General features: G+C 48.4%; 3 protein-coding genes across 9 annotated transcripts in view; 1 reads left to right on the plus strand and 2 right to left on the minus strand.

Moving 5' to 3' along the window:
* Window positions 1-531: 531 nt before the first annotated feature.
* Window positions 532-3,804, minus strand: cdadc1 (cytidine and dCMP deaminase domain containing 1). Of its 4 annotated transcripts, none has more exons than XM_086183897.1 (12): window positions 3,756-3,804; window positions 3,291-3,427; window positions 2,931-3,031; window positions 2,666-2,843; window positions 2,259-2,556; window positions 1,842-2,048; window positions 1,655-1,764; window positions 1,517-1,566; window positions 1,185-1,354; window positions 916-1,105; window positions 767-809; window positions 532-680 (listed from the first exon to the last, which is right to left on the minus strand). In XM_086183897.1, exons 2-12 carry the CDS (start codon window positions 3,388-3,390, stop codon window positions 577-579), a joined length of 1,551 nt encoding a protein of 516 aa, XP_086040023.1. In that variant the 5' UTR covers window positions 3,391-3,427; window positions 3,756-3,804; the 3' UTR covers window positions 532-576. The 4 variants fall into 4 exon arrangements, with proteins under 4 accessions (XP_086040023.1, XP_086039933.1, XP_086040109.1 ...); XM_086183807.1 differs by lacking the exon at window positions 3,756-3,804 and adding an exon at window positions 3,564-3,729; XM_086183983.1 differs by lacking the exon at window positions 3,756-3,804 and having other exon boundaries at window positions 2,741-2,843; window positions 3,291-3,730.
* A 355-nt stretch (window positions 3,805-4,159) lies between these two features.
* Window positions 4,160-9,369, minus strand: rcbtb1 (regulator of chromosome condensation (RCC1) and BTB (POZ) domain containing protein 1). 4 transcript variants are annotated; one of them, XM_086183510.1, is made up of 14 exons: window positions 9,270-9,354; window positions 9,140-9,169; window positions 8,421-8,631; window positions 8,185-8,335; window positions 7,932-8,098; window positions 7,415-7,573; window positions 7,239-7,346; window positions 7,021-7,163; window positions 6,674-6,737; window positions 6,448-6,574; window positions 6,213-6,339; window positions 5,978-6,129; window positions 5,766-5,896; window positions 4,160-5,667 (listed from the first exon to the last, which is right to left on the minus strand). In XM_086183510.1, the coding sequence occupies exons 2-14, from the start codon at window positions 9,154-9,156 to the stop codon at window positions 5,527-5,529; spliced, it is 1,698 nt and encodes a 565-aa protein (XP_086039636.1). In that variant the 5' UTR covers window positions 9,157-9,169; window positions 9,270-9,354; the 3' UTR covers window positions 4,160-5,526. The 4 variants fall into 4 exon arrangements, with proteins under 4 accessions (XP_086039636.1, XP_086039567.1, XP_086039817.1 ...); XM_086183441.1 differs by having other exon boundaries at window positions 8,421-8,634; window positions 9,270-9,351; XM_086183691.1 differs by lacking the exon at window positions 9,140-9,169 and having other exon boundaries at window positions 9,270-9,369.
* Window positions 9,370-13,711: 4,342 nt separating this feature from the next.
* Window positions 13,712-16,632, plus strand: part of LOC147272543 (fibroblast growth factor 14-like) — a 40,098-nt gene continuing 37,177 nt past the window's right edge. Inside the window, exon 1 of the mRNA XM_086184202.1 lies at window positions 13,712-15,106. Coding sequence (XP_086040328.1) covers window positions 14,428-15,106 — 679 coding nt within the window. The 5' untranslated portion in view covers window positions 13,712-14,427. The remainder of the gene's footprint in view (window positions 15,107-16,632) is intronic.

Raw genomic sequence — 16,632 nt, forward strand, 5'->3', positions numbered from 1 at the left:
AGTAAAAATAAATCCACATGTCACAGTTCATACGTCCCACTGAAATGTAGTGTTTTCTGTTTTCTCTCCCCTCAGTTCCACTTGGTTCGTCCGTCCCCTCCGAGTGGTTTCCCCTGTGAGGTCAGCAGGTTCTCAGCTGTCTCTTAACGGGTTCGTGCAAAAGACGCAGTAGTTCCTGATCGCACCTTTGAAGGACGTGCCGCTGCCTCTTGTTTTTAAGAGCTGGTTTCAAGTGTCACGGTGTGAACGCTAACATGCAAAGCAGATTCAGGAAGCGCAGGGAAGGTGTGCAACAAATAATGTGATCGTTAGGGATATCAGATATCGAGGGTGGGACAAACCTTAAGTATTCAGTCAGAGCAAACTTCTCCCGCATGTAAACAACAACAGCAGCAGTAGAGGGCTGCGCGCTCCCTGCTGCTGCGTTTGTTGGAGCAGATGTGCTCCAGCCTGCGACTGTGGATAATTAGCTAAATACATCCAGCTGTGCCAATTACCCTCACCTGGAACACCCCCACCCCCCCTCCACCACCCCCACAGCTGCCCCTGAACACCCATGGTTTCTTTCTTAATCCATTACAGGCTAACAGGAAGTGAGTCCAGGGGTCTGTTGGTGCACAGCTTCTTGTTGCTCTTACTCTCCTGCTCCGCCGGTCTGCTGTGCTTCCCTACGTAACCGTCTGGAACAAAAGATGTTTGTTTGGTTTGTTTTAGCGTTCCGGGACGTTCATTTTACGTATCTACGGGCAAACAAGATGGAACTTACTGGTGGTGAGGTGGCAAGGAGATGCTGCAGGATTCTTCTGCCACTGTGGAAAGACAGACGGCGGTGAAATGTAAGAACATGTTACGGCTAATCTGGAACATCCCTCCGCACACACACACACACACACACACACACACACACACACTCACTATAAACTTGCTGATGCCCTTCAAGCTGCCAAATCTCAGGTAGGAAATGTCTTCTTTGTCCTTGTCCCGGTCCTGGTCAGTGGTGTAGACGTGCGTGATGCCGGCTCCTCTGATGAGCGGGACACACTCGTCACAAGGACATTTTGTCACAAACAGCATCGTGGCTTCCTCTGATTTGATATCCCGACTCCTAAACGCAGCAGAGACTTCAGTTAAATAGAGGTGAGAACACGTTCTCTCCTGTCGTCACCCTCGTCCTCCTCACTGACCTGAAGGTGAGGGCGTTCTGCTCCGCGTGGACGATGTACCGGTATTTGCGTCTCTGTCTGTCCTCCTGTTTGTTGTCCATCTGAGGGTACTCCGCGTACTGGGAGCCTGCAGGGTACGCGTTGTAGCCGCAGCCCACCAGATACAGACACCCCCTTCCATCGCGACCGGCCTGAGAGAACGTCAGAGAGTGAGGAAACTCCACTAAAGAGCTCAGCTGGTTGGAGGTACAGTGGAATGAAATGTGCTTCATTCATCCGTCAACTCTCGGAAGACTTTAAAGATGAATTAAGTTCTGCTTCAGAGAAAATAAAAGGAGGAAACGTGAGCTCACCGACTGCCCTCTGGCCCAGATAACAGCTCCCACACCCACTTTAGGGTCCTCTGGAATGACAGCAATGACAGTTATGTGCCTTAGAAGCTGCTAGCCGTTAGCTTGAACCCTGTTAGTGGGGGAATTTTCAAAGCCGACCTGTCCTGTAGGCCAGCAGCCTGGCTTGGATGATGCAGTGAAAGGCCACTTCTTGAGATACTCCCTCGTGACGGGGGGGCAGCACTGGGACGGCGGTTGATGATTCGTCTCTGGGTCACACAGATAAACAACACCAAAGTTCAAAACATAAAAAAAAAACCACAAATTCCAGAGGGGTGCTTCTAACCTGTAGAACCCGTAGTGTTGCTGCGGTACCCCGGCCGCCACTGCAGCCAGAACCTCCACCAGCTCCCTCATGTTGTTCCTCAGACTGGAGAAGTAGGGTTCCACGCAGAAGTTCTCCAGACCCATCTGGGTTAAGATGTCTCTGTGCTGCTGAGACGTCTTGATCAGGAACCGTGTGGAGAAATCCTTCAGGTGTCTCAGCCGCTCCCTGGAGAGAGAGAGAGAGAGATGATTGGGAGCAACTAAAGACAACTTGGCAAGTTGAGGCTTCAAGATGAGCAATATGGAGGCGTTTGAAGGTCTGTTTTTTTTTTTTCCTTTTTAAACGTCACTTCGGTTGTACGACAGCGTGAGTAGATCGTGAGGGAATTTTCATTTTTGGGTGAACTGTCCTTTTTAAGGGGTGGAGTCAGGATACCTGTTGAAGAGTTCATCTGCGTTCAGCCCCGGTTCATCATCTATCACCCTCTCCATGAAATCACATTCTCGGGATGTCTGGTCGACAAACTGCACCAGGCCGGGCGCCAGGGGTTGCAGCAGGACGCAGATGTGGGATCGGCTGTTGGACTTGAGCCTCTCCGTTGCCATGGCGTCCAGCGCAGCATCCTCTGAGATGCAGTCAGGAGGAGAGTGGGTGTTGGGAGGGTTCGAGGAGGTGAACGTCATCATGCTGACCTCAGGGTCTCCTGGCCAGAAGGAGATCTGACTCACTCCGGCTGGAGAGGAGCAAACAGGAGTGGACGCGTTTACTTGTGGTTTCATTTCCCCTATTCAGCCTGGCGCACATCCAACTACTAAGAACATGATTATGTAACACGCCCTCACCGTTGATGATCATCTTGAGGCAGGTGGCGCAGGGTCTCCTGGAGAAGTAGAGCTGACAGTCAGCTAGAGACGTACCGTGTTGGATGATGGCAGCCTGTCCCGCGTGGAGCTCGGGCCCTGAACAGTGGAGTCCCTCCACCTTATTGTCCCGCACCACCGCCAGACCCATCCTGTGGATCTGGAGAACAATTGAGGTTCGAGAATAATAGGAAGATGGCCATGCACGCACACACACACACACACACACACACACACACACACCAACCTTCGTGTGATCATCCTCTTCAGGTTGCTCATGAGGGAACAGCTCTAACCATAAACTCAGCAGTGTGAACAGGTTTACTTTGGATAACCTGGGGCCATGACCTGGAGGAGTGACGCAATGGAAGAACATGTCATCCTGTCAGCTCGTTAAGCTGCAATTGCATATCTGGTGAGGGAATGTCATGTATGCAAATTAGATGCGTCAAGATAACGCTGGACCAAACACTATGTCATCAAGTCAAAGAACCACAAAAAGACGCCACATTGCCGGTCGCGAACTGGCAGCTAAGTCTTGATAAAATAACGGATTATGGAGACAACAGAAACCTACGTAGCTGAAGCCCTCGTCCATCCACCTCACCTCCCAATCTGCTGCTGGTCTGGGTGCTGCTCTCTCTCTTATCCCGACCTGGCTCGGACCGGCCCGGATCGCTCAGGTCCTTTATCTCGCTTCCCTCCATTCAGTCTTATCTAGCCAGATATCTCGTCCCGGGTCGGCTTCCAAAAACACAAGAGCATATGTCAAAATATGATCGGAGCTCAACCAGCGGACTAATACAACTGATCTACATCGTCAAGGTGGACAGGAAGGAAAACCAAACTTCCGGCGACTCCTTGCAAAATAAAGGCCTACCTGGCGAGCGCAAACGTATGTAAAGGTAGGAATGATAATACATTTAGAGGAAGCTGGCATAAATAAATCATAATACATAAAAACAGCTTATTAAAGACGAATTTTCATCTTAACGGCGTAACGGACTTTTCACCGGGAGAATATCCCGTTACATCTTGATTGATTGTTAGCGGGTCAAAATGCGCACTTAACTTTAAAAAATACGGTTGTGAACATTTCACCAAAGTTGAATTTAATAAAGTGAGTTAGTTCCGCCAGGTGTGTTAATCACAGCACGCCCTGCTGCTGCTGGGGTCACAGTCAAACGAGAGTTGGCTTGACATCTGCTGCTAGCCCGGCTAACTGTCGCGAGCTTGACGGCAGCTTCTTCCTCTGTAGTTTCAGTTCCGGTCTATTTCCGGAAATATCCTCTGACGTACACAAGTGAGCGGGGAAATGCCGAGTACATTTAATTGCACGGCATTAAAAACCACTGGGCACATGATTTACGACGCGACAATGTAAAGAATAGCTTCAGTTGTGATGCATGGAATAGTTTAATAGTCACATTTAAGTTGTAATAAAGTAAAATAGTGCAGTTATAACAGCGCAATATAAAGTACAAACCCAACAATAGTGCAGATCAAGTGAAGCACTTTCACACACTTGTCCCATGTGCATAAAAGCTTAAGTCATAATTCATTCATTACAGCAAGCAAAGGAATATTAGCTTTTATTTTTTTCATATAAAACAAAAACACTGACACTCCTCATTCCACTGAATGCATTTTTAGATTTTTTTTTTCTGACCTGGATGACAAAAAAAAAAAAGAGCAAACATCTGAGTGCATCATGAAATATAAAAACCCAACAGAGGAAATAAAACTCAGTCAATGAATTAACACTCCCTCTCAGTATTCTGCATTGGCATAAATACATAATGAAGCCTGAAGTGAAAAAGTAAGATTTTGTGGGCATCTTTTTTTGGTCAACAAACACAAAAATAATTCAAAGAAACTTCCCAGCAAAAGTAGTTGGCATTGTTTTCCTGCGTAGTGTCTTGCGTCGCGCGGTGCATTCACTGTACTTAGAGGAAATTGTCATTTTCAGCTCACTACTGCAGCTCTGAATGAAGGAGTGGTGCGTTTTAAAGCCCAGATGACATCGGCAAACCCACGTAGATGCAGTCATTCAGGATGAATCTATTTAACTGTAACAAGTAATATAGTAAATCTTAGAATGTAAAAGTGTAACAGTGCCTCAAATGTGAACTGAGACCTTTGTAACATTCCTAGTGCAACATTTTCATGATTTCAATGCTGACTTTTATTCAGTTAGGCAGAGGAAAGCTACTGTCTCTTTAAGTGCAAAAGAATCAAAGCCAGTCAGAATTGAATTACCAAAACTAAGCTTCACTCTGGTGCCTGTCTGTGCACTCACAGGTGTGATATTTTTTTTATTTTTATTTTTTTAAAAAGGGAGATTTTGATGGAGCGCAAAGCAAGTGAGGCAATCACTAAAAACTCAGTAACTTCAAGAGTAAATTTAAAGTTTAAGGACTCCTCCTTCCTGAGCGGAAATCTGCAACCTGCCAGAAAATGAGAGAAAGTAGTGAATAATAGTGGTGTACGTGCCCTGGTTCGTCAGTTATCCATTCCAGTAATCAGTCGCTCCTCCCTTCCAGGTCTTTGGTCTCACGATGGTTTGTTTTTTCTTCCCAGAGAGTGAATGCCAGGACACGTGGTCAAAAAAATTCAAGTAAACACTGAGAATCTCGAAAGCGGCCCAACAGACAGGGCGCCGTGTTTCACCTCAAAGTGCCTCCACAGAAATGGAAGTGCTGATAGCAGATCCGTGGATAACGCAGCGCGACGTCCGCTATCGTGTCAATGATGTAATCCCCTCAGAGGTCACAGTAAACACACGCCTCCTTTTTCTCCCGTTGCCAAGAGTATGTAATCAGAGATGATGTCTGCGGCGCCGCTCAGTTCTTGAATGCTCCGCAGCGGCCGGCTCTGCTGATGAACTCTTTGAGCATCGTGCCGTCGATCAGCCAGAAGGCTTCAGTCTGAGTCACCTGAGTCAGGTGGTTTACGCAAAACCTGAAACAAAATTCTTCAAGATCCTGAAACAAGATAAACAATAATAGGAGGCGGGATTAGATCACACACTGTCGGTATAATCTGAGCAGATTTCTCAGCCGTGTGTTTGTGTGGGTGGCACCTCCGCGTCATATCTTATGGCGGCGGAAAGCAGGGTGAAGGCATTTTCTATGGTGATTCCTCTCTTGATGATATGTTGACACAGCCGCTTCAGGCGGTTCTCACAGTACGACGTAGCCAGGTCCAACAGGCCTGCAGGGATAAGCGCTTAGAAACACTCGAGACTGACAACAGAATCAAGAGAGCAAAGGACTTGAAAATGTTGAGGCTAACCGATGGCGTCCTCGGGTGGAAGGTCAATAGCGTCTGTGTAGAGGAACTGCAGGAAGGCTCGGTAGACCGGGTATGAGAACTGGCCGATCTCTATCACGTCCTGCTGATCCTCCGACCATTGGGAGCGAAACATGGATCGGAAGTGCTCGCACCTACCATGGCGAAACAATTGTCTAAAGGTATTGCTATGCTATGACTTAGCATTACTGCCAACGCTCACACAACACACACACACCTGATCTTCAGCACGGCTTTGTGAACGTGAATGTACTGGCCGTCGACGCTGAACTTGAGGTCAGACGTTTCTGGACTGTCAAACTCATTCTTCAGAGCCACGGAAACCGTCAGGAAGTCGTCGTGCTCTGGAGTACAACACAAGACCACACGATTCGTGTTTTCTTTTCTTTTTTTGACATGAACAAAATCACTTTCCCGCAAAGCTTAAGGGTTGTTTTGTTTTCTCTCCTCACCCATAGACATGAGCCTCCACATGACCGGAGGCGAGGCGCAGCAGGCGAAGACATCGTCGGTGTTGGTGAAGTGTGTGAGGTACGGTAGAACGATGGACTGACCTCGACACTGACCCCAAATGTACACCTGCAGCGAGAGCAGCAGCGTCACACTCACTCACACACTCGGGGCGGTCATAACAGACCGACATTTAACAGCTGCAGGAGAGATTCGATGCACCAGTACCTGGCCTCCCCGAGTCTTGGCTGCTGACGTGTACGTTGAGTGGCACGCCGCGACCTCCACAATCCTGTTGAGTTAGACAAGTAACGCTGTGACACATGACTGTCAGTCATGAATGCCTCAATCATTTCCTCTAATAATAAGCGGGAGTGATTAAGATGATTGACAGGAGGAAGAATGTGAGTGAACATGAAGTTATATCCACCCTCGCTTGACCCCCCCCCCCCCCCACACACACACACACACAGATTTTCCATCAGAGTTGAGAAAAAGTGTCTCGAAATAAGAAGACAGGAGGGACTTTTCCAACCTGCCTCTAATCTGTGACCCCCCTCCTTCCCCTCCCTCACCTCTCTTTGTCAGCCATTATCTGTACGGGACTGAGATGGTTGCTCTTGTTGCCCGTTCCCAGTTGACCGTAAGTGTTGGCTCCCCAGGCGTAGAGCAGCCCCTCATCTGTCAGCGCAAGGCAGTGGCTGTAGCCCGACACCACCTAGGGAGAGAGAGGGACACTTGAAGTGCTCTTAACGCACCAGTCGGCATGTCCAGAGCTGGTGTGTCTTCTCACCTGTTGAACACACAACCCTTGCAAGGCAGAAAGGCGACAAGGCGTGTGCTGGTTTCCGTTGTTACCGATACCCAGCTGTCCGTTGCCGTTGTAGCCCCACCCGTACACCTATAGCCAAATCAGATAGGTTAGTCGCGTGATGTCTCGCGCGAGACTCCAGGCAAATCCCGTCTCACCTCGCCGTTGTCCAGCACAGCCATGGAGGACGTCTGTCCACAGGTGATCCCCATGGTGGTTTTGCCCTGCAGAGAGTTAAGGACCCTCCTTGGGTACGGCTGGTTGGCTGTGGTGCCCGAACCGACCTGGCCGCAGTTGTTGTAGCCCCACGCAAAGACCTGGAGGAGAGGGTGAAGAATAATCCTGTATTTCGTCAATGAAATAAAATGAGACTACAGTCAGTGACACACTTTACTTCTAACCTCTCTCTCTCGCACACACACACACACCGTAAGTACCTTTAATACCTCAGAGTTAAAAATAAACTGCTATGTCTGACACTCACTACGCCGTGAGTGAGATGTGTGTATAGTATATAGATAAAAAGCAAAACTAAAAACTATAATTAGCTGTATTAGAGTATAGTAACATGAATGTTTTCCTTATGTCCTTCTAAAAACTAGAAGAACACAAATAGAAATCCCAAGGATGGATTTGTGTTTTTCGAAAAAACACCACACGAAGCGCGGAAGTTACCTCTCCATCCTGTGTGAGCGCCATGGAGTGATGTGAGCCGCAAGCCACCTCTTTGATTTTTTTGTACTGGAGGTTTGCGGTGACCAGCGTTGGAGGAAGTCCCTGGTTGGTGTTCCCGTTGCCCAGCTGACTGTAGCTGTTGTGCCCCCAAGCAAATAGCAGCCCATCTGCAAATAGTCAACACAAACTTACCATCAGATGCCCCGTGGTGATGTTGAGTGACTTTAGCGTGTGAGCGTAGAATCCCACCTACCCTCCGTAGCTAACAGGATGTGAGGTCCGCTGCCATAACTCAAGCTGACCACCTTCTTCTGCTGCAGGAAGTCAAGCTTCTTGGGCACAACGGTGCTGATGCTGTCTCCTGTTCCGAGGCAGCTGCTGCAGTTCAACCCGAACACGTACACCTGAGGAAGAAAAACACCCACAAGTCATTTCTGTCACAAGTATGCCCGTTGTTTGGACTGACAGCAGAAATGATGGTTCCCTCACCTCATTGTCGTGTGTGATGTAGATGGCCTCGTTTGCAGATGTTCCAAAGACGCAGGCCTGCCGGACCGTAGCGAGCTCCTCGCTGCTCAACAAGCTGAACAGGGGCCACTTGCTGACGTCCACCATGGCTCCTGTCAAATTCAGTCTTCCTCGCCGGGGAGGAAGAGGAGGTGGAGGCAATGCTGGTGGTGGGCAAGGAGCAGAAGCACCCCTGCTGACAAGATGAACAAGAGGTAGGTGACAGTCGTGAATACCTCATCTTTAAATAGTCAAATTTATCTTCATGTGAATTACAAGTTGGATGCGGATGGAAGATGGATGGTATGAACCATGGCATGCACCAATGACCTGTTGTGGCACAGTCTTGCTGTAAAAACTGACTTTCAAACCATTTAGAATGTTGCCGAACACCAGACGTGCTAACATGTCTCGAAACGGTAGAGAAAACGGGATTGTTAAAGTTAATGGGTAAGCTAACAAGCAGGGTGACGTTGCAATGGAATCATTTGTCAGCGGGGTTTAGTGCTAAGTAAACCCTGCTTCCACTAGCTACACGGCTCCATGTTCAGCCATGTAAGTAAAACAATATTTGTGAGTGTGTGTGTATATATATATAATATAAATATTTAGCCATTTTGAAAGTCGTTACAGCAAGCTAATGAGCCCGCACCGACAAGCTAGTAGCTTAGTAAAGCGCTCTTCTCCCGAGCGTTTCCTACCCACAACATCGCTCCATGACAACGGCTCGACTGAGAACACACAAGACAGACAGCGACATCATTTAACGACGACAACACCATCAGTAAAACACCAATATCCACACTTTTTTAAACTAGTAACAGCATTTACCCGTGTTATAAATCGTTTTTCCAATGTTCAATCTGTCAGAAGTGGGGCTGACTGACGCTAATATCGTCTGGTTCATCCTCTTCGCCTGCGTGTTAATGGCGGTTGGCAACCGAGCACAGCACATCACCGCCACCTACTGGGCCGGGTGTGTAGCAGCAGATGAGCAGGTAGGGGGGAATAGGGGGGTAGAATAAATTGATTATTTTTCAACAAAAAAAGATAAATGAGTGTAAATCACCTGTCCTCAATCCTTTCCCGTATTTTAATTTTTAAATTTTTTTTAATGCTTTAAATATATGGGTAGGCTGAAGTTCTAACAATAAAAAAAAATTCTCTGCTTTACTCAATGTTACTGAGACATTCTCTCATTAATAATATCTAGAGTCCCATTGATCGCAGGTAACTGAATTTATTTATTTTCTTTATTTTGCACAAATGTAAGTCATCCTCCCATTCACCAAAAAATACCACTGACTCTGGGGAAAAATAAAATTATAGATATAATTAAAACTACTAGTTCACATGTTGATTATTCACTCAACTTGTGTGTGTTTTGTCTGAGACGCTCATTCAAGTTTAGTCACTCACACGTCCAAGTACCATTGTACTTGCAATGTCTCTTGACAACCAGCAGGTGAAGCCCTGCTGCAGATGAGGGCGCTACATGCTTAAAGTGCCACAACTTCTGAGGTGTTTTGCGGTGGCAAGTTTTACCCAAGTACACGATTTCATGCCACGTTTCTTGATTTAAGCCTCAATATTCGGGATCGCCGTGACTTTGTAAATCATACGTCCCTGCGAGTTGGTTTGAGTTGAAGGATTTCATGAATTATTTTTGCGACCATCTCCGATCATTTCGTGCCATCACAGGGAATCAGATTAACTATTAAACCCTGCAAGTGAGGATGATCATCTCAAAATTGGGTTACGCTTGTTTCCCAGGGGCTCCTGCGTGGCTGTGTGTGGCTCAGAGGACAGTCATATGATATCCCCTGGGTGAAGGCCATGTTGTGCTTTTCTCTCTGAACTCCAGCCAACAGATCAATGGATTAGCGGGCTTTACTCCTCTGAACCCACTTCTCGGCGAGGTCAGTGTCAGATTCACGCTGCTGCTGCTGCTGCAATCCTTCACCGCACACGTCTGCTCCTCAAGTGCCAGTTTTATGCCGTTTAAAGACCTGTCTGATCTCTGCATGCGGCCTGCAGTTGTGGGGAATGCATCAAACACACCTCAACACACACGAACGAGTCTAAAATGTGTACTCCCTAGATGGTACAAAGCTCCAGCGTCTGGCCCTGCGTGTTCATGTTGTGTCTGACAATGAGCCTGCCTTTCCTGTGCTCTTTAGAAAAGATTGAGGAAAAACGGTTGTGAACCCTCCAGGTCATTTTGATCCTGTCTGTCAGGCAAAAGCTGCAGGTTTTGGCTTCCTGAAGAGCAATATTGATTTTTTTTTTTTTAATTTTTAAAGAAAATTCCTGGCTGCACGGTGGTGCAGTGGTCTGCACTGTGGCCTCACAGCAAGAAGGTTCCGGGTTCGAGTCCCGGCTCGAGCACGGGATCTTTCTGTGTGAGTCTCCATGTTCTCCCCGTGTCTGCGTGGGTTCTCTCTGGTACTCCAGCTTCCTCCCACAGTCCAAAGACATCAAGAGGGGACGAGGCTGATTGATACTCTAAATTGACCGTAGGCGTGGCTGAGAGTGTGAATGGTTGTTCGTCTCTGTATGTTGGTCCTGTGATGGACTGGCGACCTGTCCAGGGTGAACCCCGCCTCTCGCCCGTAGATGCTGGGATAGGCTCCAGCCCCCGCTACCCTTACTAGTAAGGAATAAGCGGAAGACGACGATGGATGGATAGAAGAAAATTCCAACTGTTCTTGTCTCCTTTTTGGAGTGTGTGTGTGTGTGTGTGTGTGTGTGATTATTTTTTTCAAGCAGATTTCATTTTAGCTCTTCCCTCCTTTCAGCCCTATGCTTTCTGCTTGTTTTCTGTCACCACATCTCTCCACACGTCACCTTCTTCCTCTTTGTTTTTGCATCTTTCACTCCCCCCCAGTCCGTTATAGCTATTTCGCGTGTGTATGACAAACACACACACACACACACACACAAAACAGAAGCGGTTTGCTCACAGAGCTGAGGCAGCTCTCTGTTGACAGCAATCCCATCCTGCAGCCTTGAGCTGCTCAGAATGATCCATGTCAAGAACGGCGTGGGGAGGAGAAATCTGCCGGGCGTCAGTCACCCTGCAGTAATGACTGCTGGTGTGTGTCATGCGAGGAGACAGGGATGACGCTTGGAACCACGATCCCGGACTCATTGGCCTGCGCTGCAATGCAGAGAAGAAGAAATTGTTCATTGGCGCCTCTGTTGCATTTATCTCATTCAAAGTATTTGGCTTTTTTGGGGGACTAATGAAAGGGTTCACTGTAAACACTGCAGTAACAAACACCTTCTTCATTTTGGGGTTTGCTCCTTCCGACTTTCAAGGCCTGTTAAAGATACTTTTCCATGTTTAATTACTGTCTTAAGTCAGTTTTATTCACGCGGCAGCTAAAAGCACCACAACGGTTACCTCATGACATGTGAAAGATGGAGGACGGGCCCAGAATCCCCCTAGTTTTCATTCTCCTTTTTGTTTAATTCAGTTGAGAGAGAGAGAGAGAGAGAGCGAGAGAGAGAACAACATCTTTCATCGAACTTTTTTGATCTTTCACACTGGACAGAGTTGCGACAGAATATTGACGTCAGGTGATCAACGAAGAAAGGAACAAAAAAGACTTGGCTCTGTGGGAGGGAAGTAAAACAGCCCTTAATGGTTCTATTTTGTTGTTGTTTTTTTCCAGCACTCTTGTTTCTCATGTGTGTAAGCATACAGTTGACACACTGCAGCAGGGGGTTGTAATGGGACGCAGTGGGAGCGCTGGTTTCTGTTTAGGGATTTACAAATGGATCCCCAGCTGCTCACCAGGAACTAAGAAAATCCAAACACTTAAGTTTCATTTTAGAGAGGCAAACAAAATCGCATCTATTTTTGGTCTATCTATGATAAAAGACATATTCTTGTAACTCCATAGTTCTGATGTGTGTGTGTGTGTGTGTGTGTGTGTGAAAAATGTCCTTGGAATTTCCTCGTGGCTTCCAAGGCCGTCACGTTCACTTTTGTCAGCTCAGATAAAAAGAATTTTCCCGTACAGCAAACATCAAAGCTAACAAACACATGAAGGCCTCTCTTCTTTCCTGAGTGAAACTGCTGTTTTTCGGTTAGTTAACAACTAATTCGAAGGCAAATGAGCCACAAAAACCTATCTGGAGAAAAGATGAGGTTGCCAAAACGCTCTAAAGAGCTTAATGGTGTGTGCCAATGAGTTTTCTGTTGTTCCTTCCCTGCGAGACGCTGATATTTGCTATGTCTCCTCTCAGTAAAAGGAACACACACACACACACACACACACACACGAGTCCTTTACTTTAAGTGTGCAGCTGAATTCAGCACCATGGACAGCACCACATTTTCAACAGCAGTTGGAAGAAAATTTTACACTGATTTCAGTGGCAGGAGGGTTCAGAACAGGAGCCCTGGGGTGCAGGGTTGCTGCCTGAGGGTCCAGTGAGCTCAGCAGGGCTCCAGGCTGGGTGGTTTTTGCCTGCATGTTGATTTATTTCCAATTGTTGGAGTTCCTTTAGCAAAATTGCAGCCTGAGTTACTGCAATGTAGGTTTAACACCTTAATCTAATTTTTTCTTCTTTTTTTTTTAAGACCCATCAAAATCATTCTGAAGCCACAATGTGGATCAAATTGAAGAATTTTGCAACAGGAAACCTGCAGTTTTAATTCAATTTGAATAAAAACGCGTTAAAACACACGACATTAATGCAAAATAATAAAAAAAAATCAACGGGTTTTAAACCAAATGAATGTCTGAAAGTAATCACATGTCTGCGGACAGAGTGAATCGTGCAACAAGTGTCTGGATGGTGAGTGCGGAGACACGCAACAAAAAGTCTGCGTCATAAAACAGGGTGGCGACGTAATTCATGTTGTAGTTTTGGCCGTCGTGACGCCAAAACCGTCTCCCCAAATGTTGGCGGTTCCCGTTAGTTTCCAATCAGCCCGATGACGGCGTGGGAACCACGTGCCTACGTAACCGCTCGCGGCTTCTCTCTGCGGGGCCGCATCAAGCTGCACAGGCCAACCGGAAGTCAGCTTCAGAAGAAAAGATGGGGAAGGTTAAAAATGTAGAAACGTGTTTATGATGAGGCGATTAGAAACGTTGTCAACCATCGTTGTTCCTCATTTTTATAGTCCAGGTGACGTAACCCCACTGATGGGAAATGCTGTTCCAACACCTTCACGCGCATAGCGCCAAATTTTATTTTGAAAGTCTCTAACCGGATCCCGCGCGAAGCTTAATTGTTCTCTTTTTTTGCAGCTGCTGGGGTATAGATAGTCAGTGCACCTCCTCGCGCCCCACCGGCCGTCGGTCGTCTCGAGCGCAGCTGAAGAAGAGGAGGAAGCAGAACAACAACAACAAGAGGAGGGAGGAGGAAGAAGAGGACGCCGGAGAAGCAGAGGAGCGCGAGAGGACCGGTCTTCTCCGTCTAGTCCGTGGAGCGGCGGCGGCGGCGGCGGCGGCGGCGGGACCAACCAGCCCACGAGCTCCTGATCGCCAGCAAGGTGAGGAAGAGGAGGAGGAGAGGAAGAGAGAGCGGACAGCAGCGATATCTTGGCGCGTCGGAGCTTATGGATTATTGAGAAGTGGAGGCCGAAGCGCGGATGAAATATTCATAAGGACTTTTTTTTATTAAAAAAAAAAAAGAAAAGAAAAGAGAGAGACCCGGAAAGGGGGGTGGGGGTGGCAGAGATTCACCTGGAGAGTCATCACACACCGCTGCTGCTGCTGCTGCTGCTGCTGCTGCTGCTGGGTGAGGGTCTAGCGCGTGTGTTAGGGAGAGAGAGAGAGTGTGTGTGTGTGTGTGTGAGAGAGAGAGAGAGAGAGAAAGTGTGTATGTGTGTTTGGAAAGGAGCCCCCCGCTGCAGTTCTTGCTTGGAGTAGCTGGGATGCCACCGACTTGCTGACGGACACCCGGTACCCGCACCCTCCTCCTCCTCCCTCCCGGACGGACAGACGCACCGACCCCTGCCATCCTCACTAATATGCAATGGTTTTTTGTGCAGAAGCCGACAGCTGCCGCGTACCGCCGACTTCACGCTAGCGCCGCCGCATGCCTGTCCGCCGCTGCCGCTCCTCTCCCCGCGCCGCGCGGCAGACGACGCCATTTGAAGAGGAGCGCTCGGGGGCTTTTCACGCCGCGGCGGGCGGGCGGCAGCAGCAGCAGCAGCGACCGCTCCTCTGCCGCTGAGGGCCACCGGCCTCTCGGGCAGCCGGAGGCGGAGACCGGGGAGAAAAGCGCCGCAGAGGTTGCTGTTTTCTTGCCTCACGGGGACGACATCGACGCGGACTACGTGCGGTTGGTGCTCACCGGGCTTGTGGAGGAACCGGGCGAGAAACCGGGCGACCAGCCGGGCTTCCTGCTCCTGTTCTCGTCTATGGTGCAGATCGGGGGGCTGAAGCACCGCCGAACTGAGCCCAACAGCTGGCCGGCTCTGCTGGCATGCAAACAGGGGGGCGGATCAGCCCCCATGCGGTGGGTGAATTTTAGGCTGCCGCATCCGGATCGTCTCTCGTCCCCCACCACCACCACCACCTCCTCCTCCTCCTCCTCCGTCTCAGCCAAATCCATGCGGTTTATTTGGAACAACATTTTCAGCAAAGGATCGCATATGCTGCAGTGTCTTTGTGGCAGGAGCCTCAAGAAAAACAAGAACCCAACTGGTGAGTTTGTCTCTCTGTCTTCCTCTGCGTGTGAGTGTGTGTGCGCGCGCAGGTGTGTGTGTGTGAGTGCGCGCGCGCGCGCGCGCAGGTGTGTGTGTGTTTGTGCGTGAATCCCTCCCGAGACTGCACTGTTCGACTGCTTGCTGGTGTTTCTCTGCTGCAATCGCAGTTGTGCAAGTGAGTGCACTACAGGGAGGGGGGGGGTGGTGGTGGTGGTGGTGGTGGGGGTGATAACTTATTAGCAAAGATCCTCACTACAGTGCGTGTGAGAACGCGTGTGTGTGGCAGAGATGCTGCAGAAAATCCAGTCTTAATGCAGCATGCAGAACCGCTCAGGCTCCAGTAACCTGCATGATTAAACAGCACATGGCCCTTTTTTAGTCTCTCTGTCTCTCTGTCTCTCTCTCTCTGTGTGTGTCTCTCTGTCTCTCTGTCTCCGTGTGTGTTTCTTATGGCTGCAGGCATTGGAGTCTGAGGGCCTGAACACAAACATTTCTCCTCATGAGACAGACTTTTTTTTTTCTTCCTTTTTCATTGACTGTGTATTTGAACTTTTTTTTTCCCCACTCAGTCGAGCCGCTCCATCACGCCTCGATCGACGTCTCCATCCTCTCTGAGGTGTGGGATTTTAGCAGTCAGCGGGCTGCAGGTTTGAACTCTCCACAGACTCGCGTGGGAGACTTCTGTGGATACACACTTTACAAACTTTTTATTTTTTGTCTTCCCTTTCCACTTTTTGCCCATCATTTCCAGCAGCAGTCATTTCTCTCCTCTGGTGCATCGCGGCGCTCCTGACACCACATTGATTTCATGTATTTTTCTCACAGCGAGAGTCCAACCTGGTCCTGATGCTTTTGGAGGAGAGAGAGTGTTTGATGACTTTTAAGACGTCTCTCTCTATTGCTTCCACTGCAGCTAAGCTACCCTGCAGTCAGCCACGCGTTGGGGGTGGAGGGTGTGTGTGTGTGTGTGTGTGTGGGGGTGTGGGTCTCTATCTGTGTGTTAAAATAACATCCGTTAAGCACATTGACCCAAAAAAGTTGGCGTGTTCCTTTTTTAAAAGTGCTGACCGTAACAAATCAGATGTGTTGTGAGGAACAGATGTGAAAAGTTTGCCCAGCCGTGATTTCTGATGAGCTTGCAGTTCCAGAGCGGGATGAAGGCTGTTTATCAGCTCGCTGCTCCTTCTGAAAACTTTTTTTTGTTTGTTTTCCAACCATTTGTCACAACTCATTGTCATGACGTGTCTCCTCTTTGCCCCCCCCCCCCCCACTCAAAAAAACAAAAAGCTGTAAACAGACACTTTCAGTTAGTGATTACAAAGCAATGTCCCTCCTCTGGTGGTGTGTGTGTGTGTGTGTGTGTTTTAACGCTGATATGCTAAAAGGACAGACTTGCAAAAACTGCACAGCAACCGGCATTAACCCGTGATGGTGTCATCATTCCTGCAGGGAAGCTCACGAGTGTGAACTTTTAAAACAAGGGGCAACAAATTGGTGTGAACGTTTCAGCCGCGGTGCAGCTTC

Source organism: Aulostomus chinensis, chromosome 1 (assembly GCF_037954235.1).
Source record: "Aulostomus chinensis isolate RoL2024-O1b breed Wild chromosome 1, RoL_Achi_v1.0, whole genome shotgun sequence".
Taxonomy (NCBI): domain Eukaryota; kingdom Metazoa; phylum Chordata; class Actinopteri; order Syngnathiformes; family Aulostomidae; genus Aulostomus; species Aulostomus chinensis.